General features: G+C 36.4%; 1 protein-coding gene across 16 annotated transcripts in view; it reads left to right on the forward strand.

Moving 5' to 3' along the window:
* The window catches only part of chd9 (chromodomain helicase DNA binding protein 9), a 277,289-nt gene that overhangs the window by 186,020 nt on the left and 71,948 nt on the right, over positions 1-19,321 (forward strand). For all 16 annotated transcript variants that reach the window (XM_039762900.1, XM_039762899.1, XM_039762897.1 and 13 more), the window contains 4 exons: positions 5,236-5,304; positions 5,935-5,990; positions 8,981-9,098; positions 11,471-11,557. In XM_039762900.1, the coding sequence (XP_039618834.1) occupies positions 5,236-5,304; positions 5,935-5,990; positions 8,981-9,098; positions 11,471-11,557 (330 nt within the window). The remainder of the gene's footprint in view (positions 1-5,235; positions 5,305-5,934; positions 5,991-8,980; positions 9,099-11,470; positions 11,558-19,321) is intronic.

Genomic DNA, 19,321 nt, shown 5'->3' on the forward strand with positions numbered 1-19,321 from the left:
AGAAAAGAAACAAAAAAATTAGCCCTAAAAGAGTTAATATAGTTTTTTTTATGAATAAAAATGATTATTTGCTAAACTAATCTACTGTATATGATTTTTAAAGTAGCTGTTCTGTTATCCATCTTTTATCCGTCACGGCCACGGTCTCAAACCCTGATGGGTAATCAAGGTTTTACTGTACATAAAATATTTGGCCATCTGCAGCTATTAGGTTTATAGTGGCAGTATTTTTAAATAATGTTTTACTTTAATGTGATTAGTTTTCTGTATCCATTTGAATGTACCTATTCATGTTTATTCAGTTAATATTTTAGTTTTATTATCTAACTAGCAAAATACCCGCGTTTCGCAGTGGTGAAGTACTGCCCTAAAATTTTTATTAAGAAGAAAATTAAACCTTTTTAAACTGAGGGAAAATATACCAATAATTATTTGTTAAGGATCTCTTTGTATACCACATTGTCAGTTCGGTTGTAATATGACCAAGCTGTGCGCTGAGCTTACTCTTGAGCATGCAACGTACAGTTGGCCATGTGAAAAGTAATTTTGTCTCAAATCTCACAGCTTGGCTTCTGCTGTCATAATCGGTTTGAGTTTCATGGTTTGTTTCAATTACGACAGTATTTGCAGGACTTGTGTTGAAGTGACATTTGGCATCTGTCAAGCGTTTTAAGCATACAACCGGTTTCATCGATAACTTCACATCCAGCTCTTGAGAGTTTAAACATTCATATACATCAAAGTGTCCACTACTGAAATTGTCACCTGTCAATCTAAGATGTTTAAGAGGCATTGGCGGTTGTCGAAAGGTGTAAAATATTTGGCCATTTCGGTACACTTGAAAGCGACAACCGAACAATTCAGCGGCAGCCATAAACTCACATGCAGAAGCATAGGTGAAGGGCTTAAGCATTTCACTCTTCTAGTGCTCCTGTGTAGTATAATTATCTCCTGTACCGTCATCAGTCCACACCTTGAACCTGTCCCAGTCATTCAATACATAAGACACAATGTTCCTCCGGATATCAAGAGTGAGCCTGATATGGCTGTGCAATATGTAACACAGAGAATGGAAAAGGCAGGTGCCATCTCCGGGCATGGAAACCACTCGGTAAGTGACAGTTCTTTGATCACCTCGATAGACATGTTAATGGGGGAATGGTTGGAACAATAAAGGAAATGGGTACCTGAACAAAGTAAAGTAAGTCTAAAATACCTACACAATAACTATAATGGTAATAAACAAACAATAAAACAGAGGAGAAGCAGTGGATTAAATAAAAAGGCTGCAGGTATCAGCAGGGAGATGTGAATCCCGTGGCGAAGCAAGGAAGGGAATGTAGAGACCGGAGTGACGGACAGCCTTATATAGGCAGGCAGCCAACAACGTGGGAGGCGTTGGGATGGGGGACCCAACGGCGCCTCACACGGTGACCGAACTGCAGGCTATGGACGTATATATATGTACGTAAGTAGGATTCAGTTAGCGTTGAGAACCCGTGTACCAAATTTCTCGAAGATGGGTCCATAAGTAACAAAGACCATTGGAAAGTTCAATATGGCGGCCGACAGTGTCGTCATACAACCGAAATAAGTACGTACGTTGGTTTCGGTTAGCGCAGGGAAGCCGCCTACCAAATTTCGTGAAGATGGGGCCATAAATAAGAAAGTTCAACATGGCGGACGTTGTCAACCGTTGCATGTAGAATTTCGAAAAGAAACCTGCTTAACTTTTGTAAGTAAGCTGTAAGGAATAAGCCTGCCAAATTTCAGCCTTCTACCTACATGGGAAGTTGGAGAATTAGTGGTGAGTGAGTGAGTCAGTCAGTCAGTCAGTGCTTTGCCTTTTATTAGTATAGTAGTGTAACCAAAGCAGTCCATAGCATGACTCCATAATTTTTTAAAGAGTATTCAAGAACACTCAGTTCTTGAAGGTAATGTATTGGAAACAGGAAAAAATAAGCAAGTATCAGGATCTCTGCGACTTTCACAAGGGACAAATTGTGATGGCTCGATCACTGGGTCAGTGCGTCTTCAGGTCTTGTGGGGTGATCCTGGTATGCAGTAGTTAGTACCTACTAAAAGTGGTCCAAAGAAGGATAACCGGCAACAGGATCCTGGGCATCCAAGGCTTATTGATTCGCACAGCCTGTCTATTCCAGTGCTCCAAAAGGGCTCCTGTGGCACAAATTACAAAAAGCTTAATACTAGTCATGAGAGAAAAGTGTAAGAAAACACAGTACAACACAGCTTGCTGTGTATTGAGCTCATTGCGACACTCCTTGTATGATTTTGAGCTACTCAAGTAATACATTGTTGTTGTTTTGTGCCACATAGCTGCACACTAGACAAGAGTGCCTATGCTGACCCTGTCCATCACCGAAAGCGATTAAAATGGGTATATTAGTATCAGAAAGGGACCGTGTAGTATTGGAAGAAGGGGGTCTGAAGAATCATGTTTTCTTTTAGATCATGTGGACGTCCTGGTTCATGTGCATTGTTTACCTGGAGAAGAGATGGTAGCAGAATGTGCAATGGGAAGAAAGCAAGTTGACAGAGGCAGTGTGATGCTCTGGGTTTTCTACTGGAAAACCTTAAGTTCTGGCATTCATGTGGATGTTGTTTTGATACTTACCACCTACCTAAATGTTGTTGCAGGCCAAGAACACAGCTTCCTGGCAGAGGTTTTCCATGATGGTAGTTGCTTCTTTCAGCAGGAGAATGTGCCTTTCCATACTGCAAAAAGCTGTTTGAGGAAAATGACAAAAAAGTTAAAGGTGTTAACTTGACCTCCAAATTCCCCACATCCCAGTCTGATTGAGCATCTGTGGGATGTACTGGAAAAGCAAGTCTGATCCATTGATACTCCACCTCACATCTTGCAGGACTTAAAGCATTTGCTGCTAACCTCTTGGTGCCAGATACCACAGGACACCTTCAGAGGTTTTGTGGAGTCCATACCTTGACAGACCAGAGCTGTTTTGACGGCACGAAGAGTACCTACACAGTATTAAGAAATTGGTTCTAAAATTGTGGCTGATTAGTGTATATTGCTGGCCAAAACTGCATCTGTCAAACAATTTTATGAAATTCCTTTCCCTGAAATTATATTTAAATAGTATTTTCACTTGCAATCTCTGTTTTAAAATATTTTATTTCCTGCTCTTTGCCTATATATTGTCAGATCATTCCATACTATTGTTTCCAGTTCATTTAATTCAGATAGTACATACTTAGTGTTAATCCTTAAAAGTGTAATTGTAAGGCTATCTAACTTTTTTTGTATGTAGAAAGAAAAACAAATTGCAAAACATCAGTATGTGGGGAATGTTTTTCTGTGAATACATAGATTTTTCTTCATAAGTATTGCATATTATATATTTTTCCTGTTTTTGTTATTTTGAGATTAAATGGGAATGTATTGAAGTTTGGTTTTTATACAGTAACATAATTGTACTCTTTATACGAGTAAAACTACAGTTGAAAATTTTACAGTTATATGGTATTTTGTGCTGTATATTGTATATCTTGGTGCATGATTTACCTGTCCTTTTTTCAGTAATAACATTTTAGTGATTAAGTTTTCAACCATCAAGTGTTAAAGTTAAAACATATGATTTACATTAATTTGAATGAATCTATAATTTCATATCTATCTATTATATCAAAAAAGTTTTCCATCATGTCCGAATTATTCAGTCTTGACCACTCCCCTCCACAGCTCTCGTCCAGTCATTATAATGACAAGGTAGAAAAGCAAATTATCTATTCAAGAAAGTTGAATTTTAGATTGTGATAGAAAAAGAGCGGCAAGAGCTGATAACGGACATTGAAATAAAGAAAATGAATAAGAAACAGCTGCATATAATAAAAACCAAGAACAGGGAATCGTCCAATAAAAAAAAAAGAAAAATATCCCGAACAATAAGTGAACAGAAATGCGAAGAGAAGCATTTATTGAATGTAAGTTAGAGGATAAAGTAATTCATAGTATTGTAACAGTCTGGAAAAGAAATTACCACCTAGGTTGTTTGTCCTAAAAAGCCATGCAAATGAGGCTGCACAGAGTGCTGTGGAGAGGGGTAGGCAGAGAAGGCACATATGCCACTCATAAATAATGCAGCCACAGGGATGCTGAGGGGCGGGAAATTGTTAAGGAAGTTCAGTTGTTTTTTTTTTTATTTTTTTTTTTTTAAAAAAGATATGGAGGGGTAAAAAACAAGTTTGAAAGGTGTATGACACATGGTTGCTCTTTGTCTGTTGTTTTTTTTTTCTCAGCTTGCATTGTCCAGTTAAGGCAGAAGAGCAATAAAACCTTTGTTTTGGACTGCTACAAATACTTGATTGTGTGGTTTATTTTTTCCGCCTGGAAATGGCCATTACAATATTGTTTTTGACGGGGTGTTAATTTTGTTTAATTTTTTATACTATTTTGATTTATATAAATACATAAAGTGATGTCATTTGTTTGACCTTTTAAGGAAAAGAATTAGATTTCCCACACGTTTCTTTGAAGAATTTTTAAATGAGCTGATTTCTCATGGGCATGGGCAGTTCTTTTCATTTTGCACATTTTGTTGTAACAATTTAATAGGCACACAGGTGATGATGTCATTGAGAAAAACCTGTTCTCATCTCAAAGAAAAACACTCAGTTTTTCGATGAGCAATCAGAGTAAGACTTTATTGAATAGAGCACAAAGCCATTTCAATTCAATGAAGTGAGCCCCTTAGTCCGGGCAAGCCTTGTATTATTACAGTTTTTATCACAAAATATTCTTGCTTTATACATTTTTCATTACTGCCTGACTCCTAAGACACAACTTCCTCATTCTGTTGGTCTGTTTTTACCACAAGCATTTCCTTATGCTTGTTGGGCATAGTTACTTTATATCCATCACTCGCCGCTATTATCTTGACTCAAAGGCCACACTTGCAAACTGGCCCAGGTAGTGACCATCACCTACTATCCAGATATGCTTAATTAGTTTCGACATTCCTAGCTTTGGGCTGATAAATATTGGTGGTTTTCTAGTTATTTGGTAAAATAAAAAGTCCAGGCATGAACTAATAATTAACTCTTACATGACCTAAAGTTAATTATTTCAATATGTTTTACTTTAATTTGATTCAGATTACATTGATACATAGATTTAAATTCCCTGTGATATGAGCCGTAAAAATAAACAAATAAGCACATTGTTTTCATTTTTTTTTTTCATCCCTTGCTTTTTAGGAAAATCCAAGTGAAGAAGATGCAGCAGTTGTTGATAAAATCATGTCTTCAAGAATTGTTAAAAAAGAGGTATGCCCCCTCCACTTCATCCTTTATGAAGTAAACCTTTATGTCCTGATGATTTTAATGGTCTCTTAAATTTGAATTGAGTCTGAAAAAGAAGACATAAACAGTTCTATTAAGAAGATAGGTTAATGAAAGGTGTAGATTGGCAAACATATGAGTTGAGGTTTTGTGGCTTGGGTCAGTAATATGTAGGATTATAATCCTAAAAGCTTGAACACTAAATAAGAAGATTAACAAAGCAGAGAGAGAATTAATGTCACAGTCACCTTTCTTTATTTCCTTTCAGGTAACTCTTTTCCAGAGTTTAGTTGTAAAAATCTTTGTAATTAACTTTAACATTGCAGATATACAGTAGTATAGAATGTCACTGAAGCATGTCCAATTACTACCAGGATGTGCTGTGTCATGTCTGTAATTCAGAGTTATATCTTTTTATTCAAATCCCTTGAATGGTATCTTTATCAGATGTTCTATTGCGACTGTGCATTTTTATGCAGTCTAAAGCTTTTTTTTATAATATGTACAGTATTTTGAAGTACACTATATATGCTTTGAACCTTGCATGGAAAGTAATATGCTTATATGACATACTTTTTGTTTATCAACAAATAATTAATATCCTACTACTTTTAGGTGTCTCCTGGAGTGATGGCAGAGATTGAAGAGTTTTATGTCAAATACAAAAACTAGTAAGTTTCTTTGGACAATGTATTAAGCCCGTGGCTATCCTTTTGGCAACAGGTACAATCTAAGGCATTTTCTTTAATGCATTTAAAAACAATAGGATCCGGTAAATCAGAATTTGGGAGAAGTTTCACCTTTTCTTCCTCTAAGTGGGAGAACAGTCCGCTTAGTATCTTATAGAGAATTTTGATATTTTTCACTATGCCCCCAACAAGATGAGTGTGAGACAATCATTTTCCCCTCCTTCTATTCAAATACAGGGTAGTCGAGAGCCGAAATTTTTCATGCAAAAAATGCAGCTTCAGGTGCTTTACAGGAATTAAAACAAAAACCTGTAACTACAAAGAACAAATAAATGTGATTAAATACAGTAAATAAATAAAACTAATATATAAATTAAAAATTAATAGATAAAAAAGTAAATAAATTCAAACTGATGCAATACAAATAAATAAGTACAGTGGAACCTCGATTCACGACCATAATTCGTTCCAAAACTCTGGTCGTAAACCGATTTGGTCGTGAACTGAAGTAATTTCCCCCATAGGATTGTATATAAATTCAATTAATCCATTCCAGGCTGTATGAACTGTATGTAAATATATTTTTTTTAAAGATTTTTAAGCACAAATATAATTAATTATACCATACAATGCACAGTGTAATATTAAACTAAATGTAAAAACATTGAATAATACTGAGAAAACCTTGAACAACAGAGAAAACTAACACTGTAAGAGTTCACACTATAGCGCTATGAACTGCTTGCTAAAATCACATTTTTTAATGAGTTTTAAGCACAGGGAAAAAAATGAGCATTTGAAAAATCCGTAATTTAATAAACCACCAAGAAAATTAATATTGCAACAATGCACGCTACAAACTGATCGCTGTAAACAGAAGTGAAGTGGAGGTTAAAATCCAATAGAAAAAGTCTTCATTAAATGCAACGAGGTTAAAACAATGCTCGGATCTGTCTCATTAAAAACAAGCCCAGTGCATTCTTTAACTGCCTTCTCAACCTTTTGCATCCAGCCGTCTCTCGTTCGCATGCGCGTGTGTGTATCTCTCTCTTGTGCACGCGTGTGTCTCTCTGTTGCGCACGTGCGCGTCTCTCTCGGCGTGTGTGTGTGTCTCTTTCTCGCTCGTTGCACAGGGAGAGACTGAACATGTGCGGAAATCATCGGCACGCACAAACCGAAAGGGAAACTGGCTTGTTCGTATACCGAGTGTGTGGTCGTGAACAGATGCAAAAGTTTGGCAAACTTTTTGGTCATAAACCGATTTGTACGTGTTCCGAGACGTTTGTGAACCGAGGTTCCACTGTAATAGAGATGTTAGAGTCTCGAAGCGTGAGCTTAATTTGCTATTAACTAAGCTCAGTTTTTAAGACTCTAATGATGGTGACAGTAAATGACAGAGTCTGACACTATGGCCAACTGACCAAATAAGAGAGGAAAACAAAAACTCCGGCTGGCTGTATGCTGGAGAAAATAAACCTGTTGGGGTTCCAAGGCCAAAAAAACTCCCCAGTCTCCATTAGTTTTTTTTTCCCCCAAAACACAAATGTGATAAAGTATAATAGATGTTGTAAGTTGCCTTGGGTAAAGGTGTCAGCCAAATAAGTAAATGTAAGCAGAAATTTCATTATAACGAATATGGGGAAAATACATATACTATTGTGATTGGGGTCACTGGCAATTTGATATCTCTAATGGCAGCCGCGCAAAGACAGCTCTGTAACTGCTCTTCTTTGTCTGGTAAACAGTAAACCCAGGGTAAAGTAATTGGTTGTCCTCTGCAGGATCAGTATTACAGCATAACATGCTTGTCGCATGATGTTTAGAACATTTAACACCGTGCTTTGACCTGCTCTTCCTCTCACTCTCCTGTTCTGCCATAGTGGTGATTCCAAGCCGCTGGTATTCTTCTAATTTGAACATAGGAGCTAAAGCAGGATAATTACCTGTGTCGTAGCTCCTCTCTTGAGTGCTGAAGTAATTTTGAATTAAGTCTTGAGACTGTACTTCCCTTCTCTATACAGTAAATAAGTACCTGTATTTTTCCTTGGAAACCTGAACACACCTTCCCTTCTCTTGTGTAACTCAGTGACTCAGGCTTGACTATACCTGTATAACTGATTACAGATGTAACTTTTACAATTTCATTGTACTGGTACATTGACAATAAAGGGTTTCTGTTTTTTTTTTTTTAAAAAGTGCTTTTTGAACTGCAAAAAATATTTTATTTCAAACTGAGACTTTTTTTATACAAATACAGTTCATTATCCACACAGGACATAACTACCCACATGGATGCTCAATGGATAACTGCCTCAGAATTTGGCTATTATACCTACACTCGCCGAAACTGCCCAAGACTGGAAATTTCACAAAAGACTCACTTTTTTTTAGTCTTACAGGAAAGAGATAGCCTGTTGCAGGGTTCTCAAGACTCAGCAAAAACTATAAGCACGGCCTTAAGTCTTTTTTGCATTGCATTATCTTCTTAAGTGGCCAAAAAAAATTGTTATTTTGAAATTTACATTTTGTTGAAATTAAATCTGTTAAACAAGATGTTTTATGAATGTTTGTCTGGGCACACAATAAGTATTCATTATTTTAAATATTTCCTTACTTCAGTGTTCACTATAATGGAATTCGACCTGTTTTCTAGCAACCTTTGATTAACTGTGGTCCTGTTTGCATGCAGTAGAGTGTTGTGCTATTTAAGGAGATGTATTGAAAATATCAACCTGTCCCACTGCACCATGTGCTTATATAACCTGGCCAGGAGATACTGCATACCATTCCATCTTTCATTTTTTAGATTAGATTGATCTCTCTTTTATATCATTACCTCAAACACAGAAAGACTCCACTGAATGTTCTCTAAGATATCTTGTCTCTAGGCAAAAAAAGTATCAGGATCAAATTACTAGCTTGCCTTTTGGTAAAACTGCTTTCCACCTGAGGTTTTGTGCCTTGCTTTGTAGCTCCTACCTGCACTGTGAATGGGCCACTGAGGAGCAACTTCTGAAAGACAAGAGGATCCAACAAAAAATAAAGCGCTTCAAGATGAAGCAGGCACAAAGGGCTCACTTCTTTGCAGATGTAAGTAGAGTAGATAATTCTGAATCTTAAAGTACATGTCTCGTGTACACTATTGTAGATGTACTGTTGATTAAAAATTGAATTTTTCAAAATACTATTTAAAAGAATTATTTTTTTTCTATCTTATTATATATAATTCATTGTTTGAAAACAGTGAAGAAACAGTAGGGAAAATACAGCAGAAAAAAAAAATGGAAGAATGTGAGACACAACAGTATCAGATAGAGAATTTGGAGAAAAAACAAAAATCTTTAGTAAAACTGCACCAGCACCAGAATTTTGTCAGTTTGGTGCAACTACAAGGTGAATGGATCACTTGAAGTTTATTCCATTGTTACTAAAATTGAATCACTTTCCCGTCTGAATTAATATTTTAATCTGATATTATTAGTACATGTGCACCAAAACTGCTTATTAGATGACATATAAAATGTAAAATAGGCACCTAACCATATAACTGTACAACCATATATCCTTTATAACAACAAATTCCTCAATCACATCATACATTTTTGTTCCTTCTAAGTAATATTTTAATTTTTTTTTTATATTTTTCATTTATGTGATATATTGTTAGCATGATACCTTTTTATCAGTTTAGTTCATAGCACCTATAGAGTGTTCAGACACTTATGTTTTCATATATTTATTAAATGTATCGCACAGTCAGACAAATTGTTCTGAATTCAGTTATTGTTTATGCACAATGTTACTATCCTTCTAAATGTATTGTCATTATTCAAATTTGTGTCCAGGTGGCTTGTGCTGTGTATATGTATACCACTTTTCTTATATCCCCTGGTAATAGTTCAGTACAGTACTTGTTTAAATATAGAAGAATATTCTTATTTTAGGGTTCAACCATTGATTGTTGGTGAAGGTGTTCCATGTTGTCCTGGCTGGGTCAGATGATGGAGAAACTGCTGAGTGTCCCTCGTTTCCCACCAAAAACCCCCTATTTTTTTCTTTCCTTTTGCATATGTCATCTCATTGTGTGTGATTGTGCACATAACTTGAATGCCATAGGGTAACTAATAATTTTCATTGTCAATCAGCAATGCTCCAGGGAAAGGTATTATGAAAAATGTACACATACTATAAAAAAAAAAAATTACATCTATATCTCACTGTGCTAATACTTTAAATACTAAAATACCAGAGGATTTATTCCCTTTTACTTGGATGTAATAAATAATTAATAAATTAGGAAATGTGTGCATGTGTTCAGGGGTGTTCATTGACTTAGCTATCCAGTTTGAAAGTAGGTACATTTAACTTGTTTTTAGTTATTTTATCTAAGAGTCAAATTTTTGTTAATAGAATATTTTTGTAGTAGTGAGTCTTATACACAAGTAACAGCATTAAAAGAATGTAAATGAATGCATTAACAGGCTATATAAAATAATGTACTTTAACAGCAGTGCTGCCTTAATAGCTTTCATAGACAGCAGAAGCAATATAAAAGTTGCATGGACTCGTGTCTGTTGTTAGTTGTTGGTTGTGGACAGTTAGTGACTAAGAGAAAACTCTCTTAAAGTAAAATTGTTAGCTGCTTTAGACCCATGATGAAGAGTAGTTCAGGAGCTTTACTGATAAATGATAGTGTCAGAGAAGTAATTGAATCATTACAATCTATGGATAATTCAATCTTGAGGTTTTTATTGTAACATAAATACTGGGTAAATGTTTGTTCACTCAGTGCATACACAGCAACAAGTATTTAATTCATGTCCTCTTACATTCATTTCTAGATAAGTGTAACTACTTTTTCTGTTAAATGGTGTACTAGAAGTGAGCTTGCACATGCAATCCTCTCCATCCTCTTTATATACTACATACTATATACTGAATATGACCCAGAGTCATCTGATGAAGTATAATACAAAAATATAATATCTAGTGTTTAATAAAACAGAGGTTACATTTGCCGGCTACCTCCACTGAATTTCAAATAAATTACTGAAACATGTCAGATAAAGCTTTTTAGTGTCTATTATGTGAAATATTTGCCTCAGCAGCTATCTTAAAAATATTAGAAAAAGGTTCAGATTTTTGTTCTAGGTTAGAACAAGTTCTAAAAACATCCCTTTGCAGTCCACTTAACCTTTCATACTGAAAGAATTTCTCATTGCCTTAGTTTCTGATTACTTCCGTTTCAACAACCAGTTTGCTTTAACAATTTTTCCTTTTTGTACAATATTTTTTGTCAGTTTTAAATTTGTTCATAATGTATCTTGTTCAGGAAGTGTACACCTCATGTTGTTTATAGATTACTCTCCCAGTGAACAAAGCACTTCACATAGCAAAGAGTTGTTTCAGAGACCCCATTTAACACTCTTTGCACATTTTATCTTTTTTTTGGTGCATTACAGATGGAGGAGGACCCGTTCAATCCAGATTACACTGAAGTGGATCGTGTGCTAGAGGTCTCATATTGTGAAGACAGTGACACAGGAGAGGTACTAGTCTTATCACTTTTCTCATCTTAGTTTTTCAGTTTAGGTATTGACCTAATAATTGTAAATAGATAAACCTAACCATAATTTACATTGTGTTTAATCCCACAGTCTTGTTTAAATGTGTCTGCAGTTGAGTAATTTTGATTTTAAAAAGGAAGAATGGAGAGCTTTTTATTTTTTAAATTTGAGTCATATTGCTGCAAATATGCATCATTGTGTAAGAAAATAATTTTCACACGTTAGCTGTATATGTGCCAACAAAGTAAAAATACATTAATTTGTGAGTTTTGTTTCTTATCAATCAATCAATCAACATTTATTTATATAGCACATATTCATACAAAAAAATGTAGCTCAAAGTGCTTTACAAAATGAATAGAAAAATAGAAGACACAATAAAAGATAAACATAAGTCAACATTAATTAACATAGAATAAGAGTAAGGTCCGATGGCCAGGGTGGACAGAAAAAACAAAAAAAAAAACTCCAAAGGTTGGAGAAAAAAATAAAATCTGTAGGGTTCCAGACCAAGAGACCGCCCAGTCCCCTCTGGGCATTCTACCTAACATAAGTCAAACAGTCCTCTTTGTATTTAGGGTTTTCATGGAAGGACCTGATGATGATGGTCACGTAGACTTCTGGCTTTCAGTCCATCAATGTTGGTGCATCATGATGCTTTGAGTAGGGGGTGGTGGCGCAGGCCGCCACCACAAAGAAACCGGAAAAAGAAACAGAAGAGAGAGTAGGGTCAGTATGGATTTTCGAGCCACTGTGAATAATTATTATGTAGAATTGAACATACAGAGTATCAGTGTTAAGTTAAAAGTGAAGTTATAAAAAGGCCATATTAAAGTAATGTGTTTTCAGCAGTGTTTTAAAGTGCTCTACTGTATTTGCCTGGCGAATTCCTATTGGCAGGCTATTCCAGATTTTGGGTGCATAACAGCAGAAGGCCGCCTCACCACTTCTTTTAAGTTTAGCTTTTGGAATTATAAGGAGACACTCATTTGAAGATCTAAGGCTACGATTTGGAATATAACGCGTCAGGCATTCCGATATATAAGATGGAGCGAGATTATTTAAGGCTTTATAAACCATAAGCAGTATTTTAAAGTCAATCCTGAATGACACAGGCAGCCAGTGTAGTGACATCAAAACTGGAGAAATGTGTTCGGATTTTCTTTTCCCAGTTAGGATTCTAGCAGCTGCATTCTGCACTCGTTGCAAATGATTTATGTCTTTTTTGGGTAGTCCTGAGAGGAGTGCGTTACAGTAATCTAGTCTACTGAAAACAAAAGCGTGAATTAATTTCTCCGCATCTTTCAATGATTTAAGAGGTCTAACTTTAGCTATGTTTCTTAAGTGAAAAAATGCTGTCCTAGTGGTCTGATGAATATGCGATTTAAAATTCAGATTACAGTCCACGGTTACCCCTAGATTTTTTACTTCCGTCTTAACTTAAAATCCTAGTGCATCAAGTTTATTTCTGATAACCTCACTGAATCCATTATTGCCAATTACTAAACTTTCAGTTTTCTCTTTATTTAGTTTGAGAAAATTACTATTCATCCATTCAGAAATACCAGTAAGACATTGTGTTAGTGTATTTAAGAACCCTTCTAATAACACTTCTAATTTACATACACGTTTATATCATTGGGTCATTAAAGCATTTGAATCATGCATAACTATCCTAGACTAGCCACCCAGTTTTACTATGGCAATTAGATGTTACACCAGATTTATACCTGAGGTATATGGTAATAGTCTTTGTGCATGCTCTACACCCACTCATCCTTTAAGTTGGGTAGAGATTGGGAGTCTTCCAAATGAGTAAGACAAGACAACAAGCAAGTAATGTAGCTTAAGGTTTCACAACAAAGTTTTCTTTACAGAATGGTGTTCTGTCCAGTATCACTGAATGACTGGAGTATTTATAAATTCAAAACTGACTGAAATAGAAGCACAGTTTATCCCAGTAGGACTAGCAAAACAAATGCTTGATGCCATCACATTTTAGGTGTTTTTATGGGTGTGTTTTGAATGACCGTAGTCAAGATAAGTCTGTGCAATGTACACTTCTTTTCTTTGAGTCTTGGGCTTTTATTCTAAACTAGCAAAATACCCACACTTCGCAGTGGCGAAGTACTGCCTTAAAATTTTTATTAAGAAGAAAATTAAACCTTTTTAAACTGAAGGAAAATATACCAATAATTATTTGTTAAGGATCTGTTTGTATACAACATTGTCAGTTCGGCCCTCCGGTTGTAATATGACCAAGCTGTGCGCTGAACTTACTCTTGAGCGTGCAATGTACAGTTGGCCATGTAAAAAGTTGTTGCTGTCATAATCGGTTTGAGTTTCATGGTTTGTTTCAATTACGACAGCATTTGCAGGAGTTGTGTTGAAGTGACATTCGGCATCTGTCAAACGTTGTAGGCATACAACCGGTTTCATCGATAACTTTACATCCAGCTTTTGAGAGTTTAAACATTCATAAACATCAAAGTGTCCACTACTGAAATTGTCACCTGTCAATCTAAGATGTTTAAGAGGCATTGGCGGTTGTCGAAAGGTGTAAAATATTTGGCCATTTTGGTACACTTGAAAGCGACAACCGAACAAATCAGTGGCAGCCATCAACTCACATGCAGAACCATAGGTGAAGGGCTTAAGCATTTCACTCTCTATAGTGCTCCTGTGTAGTATAATTATCTCCTGTACCAACATTAGTCCACACCTTGAACCTGTCCCAGTCATTCAATACATAAGACACAATGTTCCTCCGGATATCAAGAGTGAGCCTGATATGGCCATGCAATATGTAACACAGAGAATGGAAAAGATAGGTGCCATCTCCGGGCGTGGAAACCACTCGGTAAGTGACAGTTCTTTGATCGATGGTGATCACCTCGATAGACATGTTAATGGGGGTACGGTTGGAATGATAAAAGAAATGGGTACAGTACCTGAACAATGTAAAGTAAGTCTAAAATACCTACACAATAACTATAATCGTAATAAACGAACAATAAAACAGCGGAGAAGCCGTGGAAATAAAAAGGCTGCATTTATCAGCAGGGAGACGTGAATCCCGTGGCGAAGCAAGGAGGGGAATGTAGAGACCAGAGCAACTTAAGGCCTTATATAGGCAGGCAGCCAACAACGTGGTAGGCGTTGGGATGGGGGACCCAACGCCGCCTCACACGGTGACCGAGCTGCAGGCTATGGACGTATATATGTACGTATGTAGGATTCATTTAGCGTTGGGAACCCGTGTACCAAATTTGTTGAAGATGGGCCCAAAAGTAACAAAGACCATTGGAAAGTTCAATATGGCGGCCGACAGTGGCATCATACCACCGAAATAAGTACGTACATCAGTTTCGGGTAGCGCGGGGAAGCCGCCTACCAAATTTCGTGAAGATGGGGCCATAAATAAGAAAGTTCAACATGGCGGACATTGTCGATCGTTATGACCGTTACGTGTAGAATTTCGATATCAAACCTGCTTAACTTTTGTAAGTAAGCTGTAAGGAATAAGCCTGCCAAATTTCAGCCTCCTACCTACTTGGGAAGTTGGAGAATTAGTGGTGAGTGAGTGAGTGAGTGAGTGAGTCAGTCAGTCAGTCAGTGAGGGCTTTGCCTTTTATTAGTATAGACTAGCAAAATACCCGCGCTTCGCAGCAGAGAAGTAGTGTGTTAAAGAAGTAATGAAAAAGAAAAGAAAACATTTTGAAAATAGCGTAACATGATTATCAATGTAATTGTTTTGTCACTATTGTGAGTGATACAATAGTATATACACACACACACATATAAATATATATATATACAGTACACATATCCATACATATATACATATACACACATACATGTATACCTGTATATATAATACATATATACACATATATCCACATATATATACATATAGATATACATATCTACATATACACACATACATATACTTGTATTTGTTGACACCGTGAAATTTTGAATCAACATATTTTTCCTTTAAAATGATACATTTACTCGGATTAAACGTTTGATCTGTCATCTACGTTCTATTACAAATAAAATATTAACATTTGCCCTCTCCACATCATTGCATTCAGTTTTTATTCACAATTTGTTTAGTGTCCCAACTTTTTTGGAATCCGGTTTGTACATACACACACATATATATACACAAATACATATATACACACACACACACATATATATAAACATATATATACATATACATACATATATACATATACACACACACATATATATATACACTGTTTGGGGTGCGAGCAACTGTTGCTGGGGGTGGCAGAATCCATCAAGGAAGAAAAATGAAAAACATTATTTGTACAAAATCTTAATTTATTTATCCATTCCTAAATAATTAAATGGGCAGGCTATTTCGTATCAGTGCAATACGCTGTTTGTTAAAACGGATGACTCCGCTCTTACGTGCAAGTCTGCTTGGATATTATGAACTATCGTATCTGTTCAAGTTCTATTTAAATTTTAAATAGAAGGAATTTTTATTTAGTCGACAGAAGTATCTTTGGTAGGAATGTAAGTTAAATGTAGGCATCATTGCATAAATTTTTCATCACCATACAAATGTAAAGAGTAAATTCGCCTTACATTCCAACCAAAGATATTTGTGTCGACTAGATCAGGGGTGTCAAACTCAATTGCACAGGGGGCCAAAATCCAAAACACACTTTAGGTCGCAGGCCGAACAGGATAAACATTTATTGAACACGTTAAAACTAAACTTTTAAAACTTTTAAAACTTAACTTTTTTGAACATAGATATGAATAAAAACAGACAGGAATATTATTCCGGAATAAATCAACTCAAACCTTAAATAACTTATAATATTTTGCTCTCCATAAAAATATATCCTAAATTATACAAGTTAGAAATAAAGTAAACATTAAAAGAACAAACATTCAAATTTATTTACTCTTATGTAATTTTATATAAAAAATAAACTTCAATTTTTAATATCCCAAAAAAGATTTTGCTCTCCATAAAAATATATCCTGTCAAAATGATACAAGTTGAAATATGAACATGCTGCATAACAAAACCTGGAAATATAAATAAAATTTGTTCTTTTCAGCAATAACAAATCAAATCATTCAGTTGTCTTTGCTCTTATGTCATTTTATCAGAGCGGATGCCTGGCATCTCTTTTTGGAAACAAGTTCATTTATGTTTGGTGTGATGTTCTGTGTTGTGGAGATTCTCAGGATGTACTGCAGGTGCTCATCAGTGAGGCGACTCCTGTGTGCTGTTTTGTTAGTCTTCATCACGGAGAAGAGCTTTTCACACAGATATGTGCTACCAAACATGCACAAGGTTCGAGCCGCATGTAGACGGAGCTGGAGCATTTCTGCAGGAATGGAGTGAATAAACTCTGCGGGCCCTGCAGTATCGTACTTTGCCTTCAGTGTGCCATTACACTGCAGCTCAATCACCTCCATCTGAATCTGCACAGGTGCAGTTTCCACATTGACGGCAAATGGGTTGCGAAACAACTCAAAATTATTTATTTGTTCTTCAAAGTCACCAAAGCGCCATGCGAACTCAGTGCGCAGTGCGCTCAGTTTATCAGCAAAGTGCGTATTTGGGAACACCGCAGCCGACTTGGTTCAACATTACTTGGCAACAGGGAAAGTGGGGCAAGTTGCACTGGTGCATTTGTGTCTCCCATAAAAGCAGCTTCACTTGAAATCACTTTGTGATTTTGCACGGGTAAAAACGTCTGCTGTGAAGTGTCAGATTCTTCTTTAACTCTTCTGCTTTCTGTATCTTCTGCATTGCATTCAGGTCTTTCAGGTTATCCTGATCTTTTGTCTCATAGTGGCGTCTTAGATTAAATTCTGTAATTGCAGCCACATTAGCTCCACATATGAGACACACGGGTTTACCGGAAATGTCAGTAAACATATACTCAGCCTCCCATCGGTTTTTAAAGGCTCTATTTTCAGAATCAACTTTTCTCTTCAGCATCGTGTGGGCTAGCTTCGCAATAACTTGCAGCATCATAAGCTAGACTTGATTAACGCGGAATGTGTTCGGCAAGGCAGTTGAAGCGCTGCATTATGGGATCTGTAGTTTATTGCGTTACCAGCGCTTCATATCCCTGGGCCATTAATAACAATAATATATAAAATGATTTTGCGGGCCGGATATAATTACATGCCGGGCCGGATGTGGCCCGCGGGCCTTGAGTTTGACACATATGGACTTAATAGAACTTGAAAAGATATATTTTTTCGAATGTGATTGCGCAATTCCGATCGAGTTGACGCAGTACTACATCGAGCCCGCGTGCTATTGTGGTTTTGCCTCGCTCCTCAATAAGTCACCCTCCCTCGCTCTTACTTTTTTACCGTTCATCTAATGAATACACTGAGTATGGCTTTACCAAAACAATCATTGATGGCGAATAAAGTATCTATTATTCATAAAGCTTCAATTGGTGATCTGTCTTTCTGCGTTAACCGCATATTTTTTCATACGTCTCAAACCAAGAGGAAGCTCGCGCACATACTCATTGCACCCCCTCTCGGGAATCGAACATTGGACGTCGGCGCTAAAAAGGCGAAGCTTCTACTATTGCGCCACGACGCGTGGTTTGTCTATTTGAGCGTATGTAGATCGGGGTATATATATATATATATATATATATATATATATATATATATATATATATATATATATATATATATACCCGCGCTTCGCAGCGGAGAAGTAGTGTGTTAAAGAAGTTATGAAAAAGAAAACAGAAAATTTTTAAAATAACGTAACATGATTGTCAATATACAGTAATTGTTTTGTGAGTGTTATGAGTGTTGCTGTCATCAAGGATTTGATTATCATTATTTCTTTCAATCAGGTTCGTATTTGTAGGATGTGTTGTGTTCAAGTTACATTCCGTATTTGTCAATCGTTGTAAAGATAACAGGTTTCATTCATCGATTCGTTTCTTACTGCATCAATAAACAGCTTGTCTTCCTCTTTATCTGAGACGTGACACACTGCATGCACGTGTTTTTTTTTACACTGTCTTCCTTTAGCGGGACATTGACTTTTTTCCACCGTGTGCTTTGTTTACGCAGTAGCTACACTTATGAATATGCTTATATGTATCACACGCTTCATATTTTTTTGCTGCCTTCTCAACTGTGTAATTCGGTTTTTGTTCAGCACTCTTTGGAACTGTTGCTTTTTGTGTGTGCACTGCGTCACGTTAAGAGTTTCTCTCGCAGTTTCGGCAAGTTTGTGCCAAACACCACCCTGACCATCTCATCTTCCTCTGCATAAGCACAGTCCTTCACCCGTGAATATTTAGCGGCAGTTTTTCTATTGGATTGCCGCTGACGGACGGCCTTATATGGGCAGGGACTAAGTTACGAATCTAAGTAGAATCAGCTGCCGACTGGGAATCAAAAGTCGCGAGTTCGAACCTGCACCACTCCGTTTTGAGGAGTAAACTGCTCTTAGTCTTACTATTTTAGAATAAAAGCATACATTTGATTTCAGTCTGTAACAGCCGGTGTAATTTATGATCCTTGTAAAGGTTAGCTTTGTTTTTTTTTTTTTTTAATTCACTTTTCATTATCTCAGTCGCGTTCAGAATCAATCCATACAACCCCATCTGACATGGCTGTTTTCACATAAAGACGTGCTATAGCTCTGCAGTGTACTTGTGACTGCATTCTCATTTGCAAAATGAAGTGTCTGCGTGCACT

Source organism: Polypterus senegalus, chromosome 9 (assembly GCF_016835505.1).
Source record: "Polypterus senegalus isolate Bchr_013 chromosome 9, ASM1683550v1, whole genome shotgun sequence".
In the NCBI taxonomy this organism is placed as follows: Eukaryota; Metazoa; Chordata; class Cladistia; order Polypteriformes; family Polypteridae; genus Polypterus; species Polypterus senegalus.